The following is a 16,336-nucleotide window of genomic DNA, read 5'->3' on the forward strand; positions in this document are numbered from 1 at the left end:
AGATTCCGCACACTAAATACTAAGCTTTTGGTATAGTACCAGGAGGCATTATGGTTGCTATACTGGGCCAACCTCCCTTCCCCAGGTATGTTAATGGGAACTTTTCTGTTAAAGTGGGAAGTAGATATAAGGCAAAACTTTTAATTAAATCTTTCTATATTAAATCATTTGGTATTTTATTCTTAAAGTGTGTATCAGAATTCAGGGATGACCATTGAGGGAAATATTTCTAAGAATGGCAGTATCCAATAAGGTGTACTGTCAGGATGGCACATCAGGGAAAATAATTCATGTTCACTACAGTATACTTGATTATTATGACATGAAATTTTGTACAACATTATCACACTGACAGATGAACTACTACACTCACACTGACAGATGAACTACTACACTGTCACACTGACAGACCAGTTACTACACTGACAGATGAGCTACTACACTGTCACACTGACAGACAAGTTACTACACTGACATGAACTACTACACTGTCACACTGACAGACAAGTTATTACACTGACAGATGAGCTACTACACTGTCACACTGACAGACAAGTTACTACACTGGTCACTTGGCCAGACAGGCTACTGCACTATCATACTGCCAGACGGACTCCACTACAGTGACACACTGCCAGACGGACTCCACTACAGTGACACACTGCCAGACAGACTCCACTACACTGTCACACTGCCAGGGCTGACAGTGTCCTAGCTGGCCTGCTGACATACAAGGCTAGGAGTGCAGAAGTTCACACCAACGTGACCATGAATAAAAAGCTGCAATAATATAGTCCATTTAGAATTTTTTTCATTAATTTAGTAGTAATGGTCAACATGCTATTATATTTGCACAATTCATTCACACTTGAGTTGTACATACGTAGTAATAAACAAACAGATTACAGAAGGCACCCTTAAAACACAAATAACACCATAGGAACCATAAAGCAAACTGATAATAAATAGTATGGAATACTCACAGGTAGCAGGTGACCAACTGGGTCAGGAAAAAAGTCAAATGACCAGCCATATGTTACACCCCACACTATGACGCTTCAGCACTGTCACACCACCAGGGGACCCCACTACACTGTCACACTGCCAGAGGGACCCCACTACACTGCCAGGGGGACCCCACTACACTGACAGATGACTTACTGCCACTGCCACCATTTGGAATAAAACGTTTATTCTTCCTTTATTTTCTTCTTAATTCTCCTTTCTTTGTTCTTTATACTTGTGAGAGAGACAGAGACGGGGGGGGGGGGGTTGCCGGTTTGTCAGACAGCCACCCTGACACAAAGGGGAGATGGAGGGAGAATGGATGGGGAACATGATAACTGGGAATAGGGATAACATGCGATAACTAAGACACTAGGGGACACAGGTGATAATTATGTTATTACTCATGGGTCACTTTATCACTATACCACCAAGACACTTAAAATAAATCAACTTTTCTCAATAAGGGGATGGATGAATTTGTGGCGAATATGATGAAGAAAAAAATACACTTCTTATTGGTTACTGTTTTTATTGAAAACTATATTAAGATTGACAATTACACTTCAAAACAATAAACCTATTCTCCTAGCTAGTGAAACGGGTCACATGAAGTCACATGAATCACAATACATTTCGTGAAACCTAAAGTGTGCTTACTTATACTGTATTACCTCGTCATGTTAAATCCTGGTGACATATGAAGCCACATGTTCATGACATCATGCCTCACAGGTTCTCCCTATTGGTTCAGGCTTAAGGCCCTCACACTGTCATTGGTCAGTTTGAGTGGGAACATTTGGACAAGCTCTCTGTTTCTCAATTGAATTTTCATACATATTTTCTCGAAAATAAAATTAATTTATTCTAAAATCATGGTACTGTTACAATGAACTACTACACTATTACACTGACAGATGAACCACTACACTATTACACTGCTAGATGAACCACTACACTATTACACTGACAGATGAACTATTACACTGCTAGATGAACCACTACACTATTACACTGACAGCTGAACTGCTACGCTATCACATTATTAGGTCACTGTGGCAGAAGGATAACTAAGCAATGACACTGAGCGTAACACGACGGTTCTCCAGTTGTTCCCGCTGCGATTCCTTCACCTGTTCATGGTGTCGCGTCAGCAAGAGGTAGGTGGTGGCAGCGCTAGTAGCGAACAAAATTGCGCTGATGAGCCCCATGGCCTGTGGGGCACAAACATACTCACAGCTCATTAGAAATCGAAGGCATTTTTTCTAAGGCCCCAACAGAATTTATGAATGTAATAACTGATTATGTGGTATAATAACTGCTGTGAAGTTAAAAATGAGCAGTTGGTTATGATAAAAGGAATGCACTATCAGGGTAACAAACATGAGGAATGTGTGAGTGTAAGGGAGGTAAAAAGGTGTATGAGGGAGGTGAGATGTGAGCAAGAAGATTTAATAAACCAGAGGAGGCATGAAATAATACCCAAGAAGCTACCACCCGGTCGGTGTCGCCATCATTGTTGAATAAACATGCCTGTACATTGTGGTGCTGCTTCCAAATTGTGCTCCATTGTGCCATCCTGCTCAGCATATACTGTACGGTAGATGTACCCAGAGGGACGAGAGATTCTATTGGTAAGTGTTGAAGTTGTAATTCAGTTATATTAAGCACATAAACTTTGTGATAAACCTTTAAAGCATACACTTGAACATTATATTATTGAATACAGTATGACACTGTCAAAGACTTCAGGTCACCTGGCTTATTGTATCATGAACTATGTAGTTACTACATTGAATCACGAGTGCTTGAGGACATTATTGCTGTCTATCCAAAATTTGCTGCTGGCCCACACTGATTAAACAGCAAATAAAATATGATTTCTACTGTGTATGAACCACTGTCCTGCTTGGCAGTGAGAAGTGATAACACCCTCAGTGTCAAGACCTGACTGAATTACTCAGAATAGGCAAACTGTACTCCAAGCTTTGCTAATATATTTGTTAACCATAAAAAATTATGCAGAAGTGCCAGTTTAGTGTAGGCACTGGCTTCATGTCTTCCAGTTTTCCAAAATATCACGAGAGTTAAAACTGTATTATGTATTGCACCCACAGTAGTATTTAATAGTTGTTTTTACAAAATAGAGCTGCGAATATAAGAAAAGATACATAAGAACATAAGAATGGAGGAAACTGCAGCGGGCCTATTGACCCATACTGGGCAGTCCCGTTTATGGTTCCATGACAAAACCCCAACGGGGTTGTCATTTGTCGACACTAACCTAACCTAACCTAACCTAAGCTTAAAAGTGTTTTATTTTATATATGAGACTGGGGTTTTATCCGGTCACCCCCGTTTATACCCAACCCCTATTGCTCATACAAGCATCCAACCTATGTTTGAAGCTATCCATCGTATTCGAGTTAAAGATGATATTTGGTAACTTGTTCCATTCATCCACTACTCTGTTTCCAAACCAGTGTTTACCTATTTCACGCCGAAATCTAAATTTGTCTAATTTAAAACCATTGTTACGAGTTCGCTAATGGTTGGATAGTTTGAGTACCTTTGTAAAGTCCCCTTTGTTTAACCCTGACTTCCATTTATACACCTCTATCATGTCGCCCCTCACTCTACGTCTCTCTCGAGAGTGCAAATTAAGATGCTTTAACCTGTCTCTGTACTCTGTACCCGGGATTAGTCTTGTCATTCTCCTCTGGATTCTTTCCAAGGATTCTATATCCATTCTGTAATACGGTGACCAGAACTGAACTGCGTAATCCAGGTGAGGTCTCACAAGCGCTAGATATAATTTTAAGATGACCTCGCTAGTCTTTTAACTAACACTCCTTTGTATGAACCCAAGTACTTTATTAGCATTGTTACGAGCAAAAACACATTGTTTACTTGGCTTAAGATTCCTACTTATCATTACTCCTAAATCTCTCTCGCAGTCGGATTCCACAATGGCATCGTTGTTCATCTGGTAACTGGTTTCCCTGTTTACATCTCCTATACTGAGTTCTTTACATTTGTACACACTGAATTTTATCTGCCATTTTTCCGACCATTCGAAAAATTTGTTTAGATCTTCCTGTAGTTTTGCAGAGTCCTCGTTAGATTTAATTACACATCCTATTTTAGTGTCATCAGCAAATTTACTTATGTTGCTGTCTATGCCGATATCTATGTCGTTTATGTATACAGGTACAATAAATAATAATGGTCCAAGTACTGAGCCTTGGGGAACTCCACTAGTGACGTTGCTCCAATGCGATTTAGTGCCGTTTATGCTCACTCGCTGTTTCCTGTCCCGTAACCACGCCCTAATCCATTTAAGGATATTACATTTGATGCCATGCGCTTCTACCTTTCTAATTAGTCTTTCGTGGGGGACTCTGTCGAAGGCTTTGCTTAAGTCGAGATATACCACATCATAATTGTGCCCCTCGTCCACCGATTGGGAAACTGATGAAAAGAATGTTAATAGATTAGTTAGACATGAACGCCCGCTTGTGAAGCCATGTTGGGAATCATTGATCAACTTGTGCTTCTCCAGGTGGTTTCGAATAGAGTTTGAAAAGCTTTGTTTTGCATCGACCAATATGATTGCTAGCTCTTCCCACTGGTTTCACCAGTCCTGCTTGGAGGGTAACGTCATGCCGCCTCCGTGTATTAAAGCTCCTTGGATGTATGAGAGGAAGATGTGAGTGTATTAGGCAGACATGAGTGTATGGCAGAAGCAATACTCACAATGGCTGCCACGGTGATGGAGGTATTGGAGCAGGCCTGGTTGGTAAGCGTAATGATGGACCCTACCACCATCAACACCAGGGCTGCCACGTTGAAGATCACGTCCTGTACCAAATTAATCGTGGTTTAAAATTTACTGCAAACGGTACCGCAAAAACATTTTCTCGGCGATGTCTTACCTAACCAAGAGTAACTTATGACTAATCTAATCTAACCTTAAACAAGACCTTTCTATCCAAACCTAGCCAAGACCACACTAACCTATCTTAACCAAATACATCCGTAAGAATTAACTTACCTAAATCAAGAATAACTTAACCCTAAGCAAGATTAACCTAACTTAACCTAATCCAGGACTAACATACAGTAACTTAACCAAGCCTGATCAAACTTAACTAATTCAAAATTAACATAACCAAGACTGACCTAAATCAAAAAGGACAGAAGGGCAGAGGTAAGTCTAAACTAGTACTGTACTGTACAGTACCTGTAATTGTGCCTCTACTTCTATTTGTACCTGTCCTCATACAAGTACTTTTACCGTATCCATATTAAAATCTGTACCTGTACTACTGTGTGTACCTGTACTTGCATTACATAAGAACATAAGAAAATGAGTCTGCAATAGACCGGTTGGCCTGTGCATGGCAGCTCCTGTAACTGTACCGGGTTAGTAAAAGAAAAAAGTAAGTGGTGTGTGTGCGCGAACATGAACATCAACACTGTAAAACCAAGCTGAAATTTACACACACTGAACATGAGGCAATATTGTTCTAACACTGGCCTATGGAGACTGGTCCAATGGGCACCAGTACTGATAGGCCCTCCATCCAAACTAACGTAACCAATATGCTTAAGACCCAGTCCTAATAGATGCTTGACTGGGGCCCATATGATCTGCCACTGTAAACAGATTGGAGTGAGAAACAGATTCAAGGAGAGATAGATGGAATGAATTGGAGAAGTTGGAATGAAGTGGAGTGAAAGATTGAATAGATATAAGGAGGGAGAGATAGTAAGAGTAAAAAGAACGAGGATAAGGTAGACTCACGCCCTTGACCCAGGTAGGGGTAGTGAGGGGGTTCCTGCCTCCGGCCAGCACCAGCATGGCGGTGATGTAAGAGACGAGGGTGAGGGCCACACACACCCCACACGGCAACACGAACAATGTCACGTAGCTGGCGTTGCTATCACATTTGTTGCTCACCATAAACAGCACCATTCCCGTCACCAGCACCACCTGTGGGAATACAAGTACCATCAACACCACCAATAGTTTCATCTCGTACCAAATACACATACACACACACACACACACATCCCGAATAACAATAATTGAAAATCTAATTAAAGAATACGATAGATCAGGGTGTTAAGGATTATGATAACTCAGGGTCTAGACAAGAAATACGATAGTTCGGAGTCGACGTGCGAATTACAAAGCAAACTCACTTCAACAATACTACACAGGTAAAAGATGTGAATGACGTCGTAATTACGAAGAGACTGTAGTATAGGTTCGGGTATATACATAATGGAGTTCTTAAAAGATTGACAAATACAATGAGTTCCCGTTCTTCTTCCCAAAAGGGTGTAGTGGACGTCTCCCATACAACTGCGTAGCTGCAGGCCACCTGCGACGTCTTCCCTAGCAACCAAACTAGCGCCCCAGAGGGGGGCGTCACCAGATGCCGCAGTATCCTAGCAACGGAGCCAAAGACCAGGGACTTTCTCGGGTTTTCCCAACGTGACTCACGCTTGACTCTGTCTCTCCATTGAGATTCATTCTGGCCTCTCTTCCTGAACAAGCAACACCTCCTCCTCCGCCGCTGCCTGGCGGCCCTCGCTTCTCCTCCGCCTGCCTGGCGGCCCTCGCTTCTCCTCCGCCTGCCTGGCGGTCCTCGCTTCCGCCAGCGAGCATGGCGACCCACCAGCTGTCCTTCTCTGAGCTTCCTCACCAACCAGCTCTCATTCTGCTCTCGGTTCCTGAACACGCAACACCTCCTCCCAGCAAGCTCCTCGCTGTCCAGCTTTCATTCAACCAGGAGGCCAGCAACAGGCAACATCTTCTCTAACGAAGCTCCTGCACAAGGGGTACTCAGTAGCTTGGCGCCATCTTAAGCCTGGGTGGTGAATTTGATAGTGATAATAAGGATAATAAAAACAAAAATCTTTTGATACGGATCTCTGAGAAGACTTACCTAGGATTGATACTGTGTGTGATAAATTTAAGCTGTTTTTAAGTTCATTTTTTATACGTATCTGGGTAAGAGGGTCAGGCCAGGGGTTCCATGGTGATATGACAATGATTTCGTTGTGAGGTATGGGATGTTTGGGTTCACACTCAGGATGGGATGGAGAAAGGAAACTCACAATGTGCTCACTGTATACATATTGTATTGGATGTACAATGCAGCTTGGTGCTGGGAAGTGGCAGCGTGGTTACAAGCGTGATGTAGAGAGAGCTGGTTGGTGAGGGTGCTCAGAGGAGGACCAGCTTGTGGGTCACCATGCTCGCCGGCGGGAGCAAGGGCCGCCAGGCAGCGGCGGAGTTGGTGGTGTTGCTTGCTGCGGCTGTAGCTGGAAGAAGAGAGAGGTCACCACGAGGTCAGGTCTTAAATAGCGGGGGTAGGCGTGGCTTAGTAGTTGACCTCCGTGATGTATGGCGGCGCTGGTTGACCCAGACCACGAGGCATACACTGGGGAATTCGCGGTGTCTGCTACTCAGCGACAAACAGCGTTTGTAGGGGAGAAATCCACTACAACGTTGACTTACAGAGGCGCTTAAATGTTTTCGTTACACACACACATTATTGTACCAACTTTGAATCACTGAATATGACCCCTGTTCGTTTCTCTTAATATATACTGTATAGGTTAAAGCATCAATACAGGTACTATGATTATACGTTCACATGGAAATCAATATATATCTCTGAGTTATACTTTAATGGACTAATTTTCTTAATATACACTTGGTTCTGGATGTCATATCGATATTTGTGGATAAAATCTCTCGAGTGTATACAGTATTTGATTATCTTGTACCGATTCTTCCGACTGATCCTTCTGATTCTTTAATTTATACAAACGTTTCTGAATAAACTCTGTAATAGTGAGTTCTCCTCGTGTGGCCTAGCTATAGATTCAGGTTATCACACAGGCATCAGCGTGTCGTGTGTACCTGTTGACACATGACCTACTGCAACTCTGTAGTGGATTCCTCCCCTACAAACGCCGTGTCGCTGACTAGCCGACCTCCCGCGAATTCACCAGCCTGCACCTCGTGGGCAAGGTCAGGTAACCAGCGCCCCCGAACAAAGCAGAGGTCAACAATCAAGCCACGCCTACCCCCGCTATATAGGGGATGGCCCAATTCAGCGCCGCCAATTCAGCGCCGCCGTTTCAGCGCCGCCGTTTCAGCGCCAGCCCATTTCAGCACCAGACTATTCAGCGCCGAGACCTTTCAGCGCCTGTGCGTTCCGTTCAACTCAGAAGCTATCTGTCTTTCATTAACGTGGTTAGGTTAGGTTAGGTTGGTCGTCCATACCGGAGAGGAACTGGGAGAAGACAACAATTGCTTCCCACAGAGATGTTGAACGGAACGCACAGGCGCTGAAAGGTCTCGGCGCTGAATAGTCTGGCGCTGAAATGGGCTGGCGCTGAAACGGCGGCGCTGAAACGGCGGCGCTGAATTGGCGGCGCTGAATCGTACCCTACCCCGCTATATAAGACCTCACCTGGCCGTGACCTGCCCTTCCTCTAGCTACAGCCGCAGCAAGCAACACCTCCTCTGAGCACCCTCACCAACCAGCTCTCCCTACTCACGCTTGTAACCACGCTGCCTCCTCCTAGCACCAGCCACCAAGCTGCATTGTACAGTACATCCAATATAATATGTATACAGAGAGCACATTGTGAGTTTTCTTTCTCCATCCCATCCTGAGTGCGAACGAATATCACGAAACCCCACAACTTAATACTCATCATTAGCTATTGAGGAGGAGGTGCTTGAGTGATGCATATTCAATACATAAACTGTATAAGAATGTGGGTACAAGGACCAGGATGATACAAGAACCAATAAACACGAGGGACAACGGGGTAGATAAGTATACCCTTGTGGGGCCTCCGTCGTGCAGGGCTTGAGGTCTCCCAGGGGCCTCCACGCGACCTGTATCCTCTACTGGAGATAAAAGTACGCGTCTTGTTACAGGGGAGTTTGTGTGTACTTTTCGTTGTACAGTTCCAGCTTAAACAGATGGATTATGGAAACTGGGATTGTGATGATAATACAGAAATTATTCCATCTGACGACACTTTTCCCTTTCTCCTCCCCCTCCCCAAGAAACAGACTGATATCTTTAAATTTAATTGACTTAATTTAGTAATGGACAAAGGCGCCAGGCTTATATATCCAGTTGTTGTGTGTGGAGGGCATTGCCTTGCCTCTACCTCCATCATTTGGGCCTTAATAAGGTGTTGCCTCCCGGGGTAGGGGAATGACCTGGGTACCTGCTCCCCCTCCCCCATGGCCCTTAAATATGAAAGTGTTTTCTAGGAAATGTATTCTCATCTGCTCTATGCAGTATATCCTGTATGTATCATCAAGGTGCTGGTGGTTGGGGCCTTCCAATGGTATAGTTGTGCGTCCACTATCGTCCGCCGCCCGTCACTAAGTCACCGTGACGCATCATCCTAGTACCTGAAAATGCCCATAGGCTCGCCACCACCACCACCATCATAAACACCGGTACTGCCTACATAAGACAAATGACGCAACACCACCATCTGTACATCCTGGCAGATAATCCGTTACTGTCCCACCACCCTCCCTGAGTCACCTGGCCACTCTCACCATTTCGAGCTGGTTGGCTGACCAAGGATCTGAGATAGAAGGAATGTGATCATTACGCACCTTCCTTACCCACAAAATATTCATGAAATGTCTTCTCCAACCTTGCACTAAACTGGCCATAATTAAAAAAAACAATAACCTAATATTTTCACGTATTTCATGTTTCGTATTTTTTTTAACCGTAATGTTTGTTTTCAATTTAATGACGCGTTGAAATAATTGTTTCTCTCCTAAATTTGCCTTTGTTACACCTAGCCATTATTTTTTTATATATATATCAATCTAAGTTATAATTTTTCACCTCGTCATCCTCCGATTTCTTGATATTCCTCTCACTTCAAGAGCCCTTTTCTCTGTTTACAATTAAATTAAAACAAAATTCTTAATATCTATGATGACCAGTTATCACGTCTTTTCACGACATAACTTCAACCAGGAAAATGTAACAAACTGAACTAACTTTTGAGAACCCGAGACGTGAAGGAGGATGTGTGTGGATGTGGGAGTGTTATGTGAGGGGTTGTGTGGGTGAGTGTGGGGTGGGGGATAGTGTGTGTGTGTGTATGTGTGTGCGCAGCGTGAAGGTGCACACACAGCCAACTCAGTAAGAACGTCACAATCTCTCATAATTATCTCTTTGCCTCGTGATTTGTTTACACATGCACACTCAACTATCGTTTTATGGTCGACTGTGTCAACGTTATCTCGAGATACACAATTTTTGGGTCTCAACTCATTCTCGGTTATCTTGTGTTATCTGTCATTATACATTACTAATTCACTGAGCCTAGAAAATGTTGAATGTTTTGTTACGTTCATAGTTCACTTACCCTAATAACTAGCACCCATTATCCGTTTTACTTATCCTACGTGTTCCTTCATATAAACAACGATTATTATCCTATTATCCTGCATAAGTAAATATAGAATTCTTTTATACACTGTTAATGTCTCAAAAATGGGCGAGAGATATGGGTGATTAATATTCTCCAAGATGTGCAATATTTGATAACAAGGGAAAGGGAGGAGGACCCGTCTCTTGAACCCTCAACCTTCAGGTGACTGTGTAGTTAGATCTAGACCACCACTCCTCCTCCCCCACACTTCCATTTCTCTACCATACTATCTGATAAAATAGGCCCTAGTGTTATTGAGCCCAAACCTAACCTATCCTTTCCTAATCTATCCTTACTTTTAACTATTCGGACTAGAGTTCGCTTCTAATGGTTAGGTTAGATTAGACGAGGTTGATTTACCGCGCAACCTACTGTACAGTCCTCCCTCTCCTCGTGCAAGTGGATGTGCTGACAAAAGGGTTGACTGATACGTGGGCGTGTTGACAAGCTGGTGTGCTGACAAGTGAGTGTTTGGAACAAGACATCAAGGGTACGCGAAAAAGGGGCCCCAGTTCTAATAATCCTCAAACTAAGTATTAGGACTGAGGCTAATGGGCCCTTATTATAATGACTGATTAGGTTAAATCTATTAGGATGGACCCATTTAACCTGACCTAACCTAGCGTAACCTTAATCTGAATGGAAGAGCATAGTGCTTCTGGGTAAAGTTATATGACCCTGAGTCATCCGTCTGAGCTTAGGATATTTTATTGTGGGGATCAAGTAGTTTGAATAGTGACGGTGTTGGCTGATCCGTGAGTCACCAACTCACCACCTTCGCTAGTTCAGTCTTTTCTCGTACAGTGAAGTTAGAGAAACAGTAAACATAGCGAGAGTCTGGAGGTCCTTTTCCTCAGATGGCTTCACCAACACGGTGCAGTATAAGGGGGGGGGGGGATACACCAAGGGTTATGCGACCGACCGTCCACGATTGAAATCAGGAAGTTGACAGAAAAGTGCTAGACTAGTGTGACGCCGCCTTTGCATAGGCTGAGTCTCGTCTTCGGCTTCCAGGTAAGGGCTTTCTCAACATTCTGTTTACGAAGTTGAAGCACCTTTGTGTCGCCCATCTCGCAGTGTACCACTCTTCTCCATCCTGTCTATTTTGTCTTCTTATTTCTTGAGTTTCTTCGTTCCCAAATTTCTTCATTAATTTTTCATGTATTTTCTTTTTTTTTCCTTGACTAATTATTTTGCCCAGTATCCAAACTGGATGGCGTAATATATATGTTTTCTTTCATATTGTGGTAGCTTTATTAGTATTCCTCTAATATTCCCTAAAGTATACAACTTATATCTCTTACATAAACACATACACAGAGCGCGCACACACACACGCACAGAGGGAAGGTGTTGTCTTACCATCTCAATAATTTTAAGGATAGCTGGCGGTGACACAACGAACTGGCTTCGACGGTAGATTTCCATCCTTCTGCTTTATGTTAAAACTCCTCCAGCACTGTGTTGTCACCCTTGGGACAATAACACCACTCTGACACCACCACACCCACTTAAAAACCCATAGACCAGCGACGCTGACATGAAAGTTGTCCCAAGATGATGAAGCACTGATTGAATTTATGGTTTAGAATTTAGACTACTTTGTTGTTTAAATGTTAGGCCTCGATGTTCAGCTGGCAGTGATAGGAGGCTGGACACGTTACATTCTCACTCTCCAGATCGCTGTTCATCGCAGGATCTACGAAGTATTTTTCCTCTCATATGCCGACAGGAGTCTATAGTCACTAGTTAACCAGTTGATGGCGTACACCCTACCACCAGTACCTCCGTGTGAGTGACCAGCTGATACGTCTCCTGATAAACCTGTCGGGGAAAAAACACCCAGCCCAATGACGCCATCCACAACTGTTAAAAAGGACGAAACTCTAATTAGTATTGAAGCGAGGATGACGACTATAGGCAGTGGTTGATATGCCGACAGGGGTCTGTAGAAGAGATAAGACGCCACTATCACTGGGTCATAATCGTTTACCAAGAAAAAATCACATTTATCTGCTGATAATTTTAATAATGACAAATATCACTTTTTTATTGTTGACAGGACACAATGTTGAGATTTGTCGAGTTTATTTTTTTCTATCTTATTTAAAATTAGGTTACTTCTTTGTGTATTAGTTGCAATTATCATGACCAATACGATACTTATCAAGATCGTTGGAACATTTAGAACAAGCAATGGCATCCACGTACGTCTACTGCAGCGGCTATCACTAATAACATATGCACTTCATTTAAAGAAAGTTAAAACGCAAGAGTGTTTACCATAATCCATAAGGTCTGGGTGACTTCTAGAATTACCTAAGATTAACCCCCCATTTTATTTCACCTGGTGATTAAACACCCTAACGCTATTTGGGTGGTTAGGTTAGGCTACTTTTGATTACGTTATGTTAGCGTTAGGGTGATTAGGTTAAGTTACGTTATATTAGGGTGGTTAATCTCAAGGTGAAATAAGCTAGGGGCTAATCTTCCTTTGATGTGACTCTTATAAGGATTAAGCACACTAATTACGGCTACGCTGCCTCCTTGTGAACCTTTAATTCCGTATTTCGCAAGACTCACAAGCATCATATTTATCTAATCTACTTTAGTTATTGAAATACAAAAGTAAGACATAGTGGATGGCATACATTCACATTATTACAGATATTACCATTTGTTAAGGTCATGTCTGGTGAAATATAAGAACAATGGACACAAGATCCTGGGAAACAAAATTAAGGCACGTGATAAGACTCACTTAAGCCTCACAACACAATCCTGGCAAATTATACACCAATAAGAACATTTCAGTTATAATTGTATATCTACTACTACTGAATATAAATACTGTAGTTTAGTATTGTGGTGAATAAAACGTAAACAAAAAATGAGGCTTTTAAAATAAGATTTTGATTGTTTCTCGCCTATATTCCAGTGCCTACAACTGAACGGTATAATCCCAGAGGTTTCATTAACGCTTTATGAACCCTGTAAAACATCTTAATTTTGCTTAGTAACACATCTAGATATAAAACCAAGTAATCTTATTACCATCATTATCTGGTGCCCTTATTATAGAATGGATATCAATTCACTAGAGTCGGTGCAGCGAAGAATGACGAAAATGATTCCGGGACTTATAAACCTTCCATATCAGGATAGATTAAAGAAACTTAACTTGCATTCCCTAGAAAGACGAAGAGTGCGGGGAGATATGATAGAAGTATTTAAGTGGGTGAAAGGAATCAATAAAGGGGATATAGATAAAGTTCTTATAATATCCGAGCAGGATAGGACTCGGAGCAACGGATTTAAGTTGGATAAGTTTAGGTTTAGGAGGGAGATAGGAAGAAACTGGTTCACAAATAGGGTGGTGGACGAGTGGAACAAGCTTAGCAACTTTGTAGTAAGTGCGGGAACTCTGGAAAGTTTCAAAAGGAGGCTAGATAGATTCATGGATGATAGAGAGTGGTAGTAACTCTCGACAGGAGCTGCCATGCACAGGCCAACCGGCCTATTGCAGACTCCTTATTTTCTTATGTCCTTATGTTCTAACACAACATACATACTGTAGGTTAACCGTCTCCCCGGCCCCACCCCACACAACACGCCCTCAGTTCAGTCTACTGTCCTGGCCATGTATATTGTTTCTCACTCTTGATCTTTTTTCCATTTTTGTATTTCTTTATGGTTCTTTATTATTATTATTATTATTATTATTATTATTATTATTATTATTTCTATTATTATTATTATTATTATTACATTTTCGCCCCCCACGCCCCGACGTGGGTCAGTGACCTAACCTAACCACACCTTCCCTGGTCGTAAATCCACCCAACTGCGGTATATGCTCAAACTTAACTGCCTTGAGCAGATTGATGATGTCGCCTCTTCTCTTACGACCTCCCTCCCTCCTATGCTCGTCTACTGTGATGGATCTGTCATCACGCTGGGCTGCGGTGGGGCAGCTGTATGGATTCCTGAGCGCCAGGCCCGCAAGAAAATCAGGGTCCACGACTGGGCCTCCTCCACTGACACTGAAAGCATAGCCATCCTCGCGGGCATTCATGAGGGGGCGACCTATGCTCGCACTGAACGCCGGAACCTCCTGATATAATCAATGACAGCACTTCTGCGCTAGCGAGGCTCAATTTACCCTCCCCCTCCTCCCCTGCCGCCCAACACACCCTAGCCGCCGTCGCCAATCTAGAACAAACTGATGACATCCGTGTCAAGTTTATTTGGATCCCGTCACATATAGGAATAACTGCCTGTGACACTGTTGATCGACTTGCCAAAGAAGCGACACAAGAAGATGATATTGAAGCCACCCTCGCCCTCTCCCTGAATCATCTCAAATCTCGCATACACGCCACACAACGAGAAGCATTCGACGTAAAATGGACACACCTGAAACAAAGGGGCAGCGTCACACTATGCCAATATGACGCTGTAACCGGTGACTCCAACCGCCACTACAAAGAGTATCAATCTGTGACTCGATCTCAACAGATTATATACATGAGACTGCGCCTAGGGTACAGGTACCTATGGGAGTACATTGGCAACCCTGAGCCTAGCCGCACTGTTTGTAAACTTTGTGGCCACCCCGACTGTCACACCCTCCGTCACTACATCCTCACTTGCCCTATGACCTCCTCCTACAGGTCCCCAGCCGTTACCAACACCTCTTCCCTCCCTGACCAGATATCCCTCCTCTTAGTCACCGGCCTGGCACTTTACATTATTAGGGACCTGCCACGCTTTGCTATAAACAGATGAAATGTACCGGGAATTCTCCCCCCCCCCCACACACACTCATCATTCTGTCACCTTATGTAACTTGCTGACAAAACCCATGACCCTTCAGGCTTCCACGCCCTTAATGCATGAGTCATAAAGACAAGCATGAACTCCGCATTCTTCCCAGTTGGGCACTGTAAACGCTTCTGCGCTTCACCTTGCACAGGATGTAAGGGGGTGCCCAATAAACTAGCCCCCTCCGGGGCAATCTGTAAAAAAAAATCTGTCCAGTCACGCTGGGCGTTCCACGGCACTTGTCTTGTAGTGGATTTCTCCCCTACAAACGCTGTTTGTCGCTGCGTAGCCGACCCCACGAATTCCACAGTGTGCCTCGTGGTCTAGGTCAACCAGCGCCGCCATACATCATGGAGCGGGGGTCAACTACTAAGCCACGCCTACCCCCCCCGCTATTTAAGACCTGACCTCGTGGTGACCTGCCTCTTTTCTACCTTTCCAACCAGCCAGCAACACCTCCTCCTCCTCCGCTGCCTGACGGCCCTCGCTCCCGCCGGCGAGCATGGCGATCCACAAGCTGTCCTTCTCTGAGCACCCTCACCAACCAGCTCTCTCTACATCACGCTTGTAACCATTCTGCCTTCCCAGCACCAAGCTGCATTGTACATCCAATGAGAACCCAAACATCTCATACCCCACAGTCTCACATCCGATCCATGACGTGTCCTAGTAATGATTTTCATCAAAATTATTGTTCGTAAATAAAACCTGTACTAATTGATCTTTTAAGAATATGTTAATCAATCATAATCAAGATCTAAAAATGACTAATGATTTCAAATAAATTTACTACAGAAATAGTGAGGCACGATAATTATTATCAGTGCGCGATAACCAAGTCCTTGTTAGAAATACGTAAATACGTGATATTACTGTACATCATATACGTCATTCGGTATTATTTGTCTATACATTAGGATAATTATTTTGTGAATTTGTCCATGCTTTATATTTTGTAATATGATATGTGTATAGTTTTCTGCCTCTTGGGAGTGAT

At 43.2% G+C, this 16,336-nt stretch overlaps 1 protein-coding gene across 1 annotated transcript; it reads right to left on the reverse strand.

The window, feature by feature from the left end:
• Positions 1-1,520: 1,520 nt before the first annotated feature.
• Positions 1,521-12,320, reverse strand: LOC121864184. Its single transcript, XM_042363190.1, has 4 exons — positions 11,878-12,320; positions 5,813-6,001; positions 4,762-4,866; positions 1,521-2,219 (listed from the first exon to the last, which is right to left on the reverse strand). Exons 1-4 carry the CDS (start codon positions 11,941-11,943, stop codon positions 2,076-2,078), a joined length of 504 nt encoding a protein of 167 aa, XP_042219124.1. The 5' UTR covers positions 11,944-12,320; the 3' UTR covers positions 1,521-2,075.
• Positions 12,321-16,336: the final 4,016 nt, after the last annotated feature.

The sequence above is a fragment of the Homarus americanus genome, unplaced genomic scaffold, assembly GCF_018991925.1.
Source record: "Homarus americanus isolate GMGI-L3 unplaced genomic scaffold, GMGI_Hamer_2.0 scaffold26351, whole genome shotgun sequence".
Lineage (NCBI taxonomy): Eukaryota > Metazoa > Arthropoda > Malacostraca > Decapoda > Nephropidae > Homarus > Homarus americanus.

Bases quoted from the DNA above. Each gene is read 5' to 3' on its own strand.
- LOC121864184 (XM_042363190.1), bottom strand. From the start codon at position 11,943: ATGGAAATCTACCGTCGAAGCCAGTTCGTTGTGTCACCGCCAGCTATC. The intron at 4,867-5,812 runs GTGAGTCTACCT...AATTTGGTACAG, and splicing joins CCCCTACCTGGGTCAAGGGC to GACGTGATCTTCAACGTGGC. The intron at 2,220-4,761 runs GTGAGTATTGCT...TGTGCCCCACAG, and splicing joins CCATCACCGTGGCAGCCATT to GCCATGGGGCTCATCAGCGC.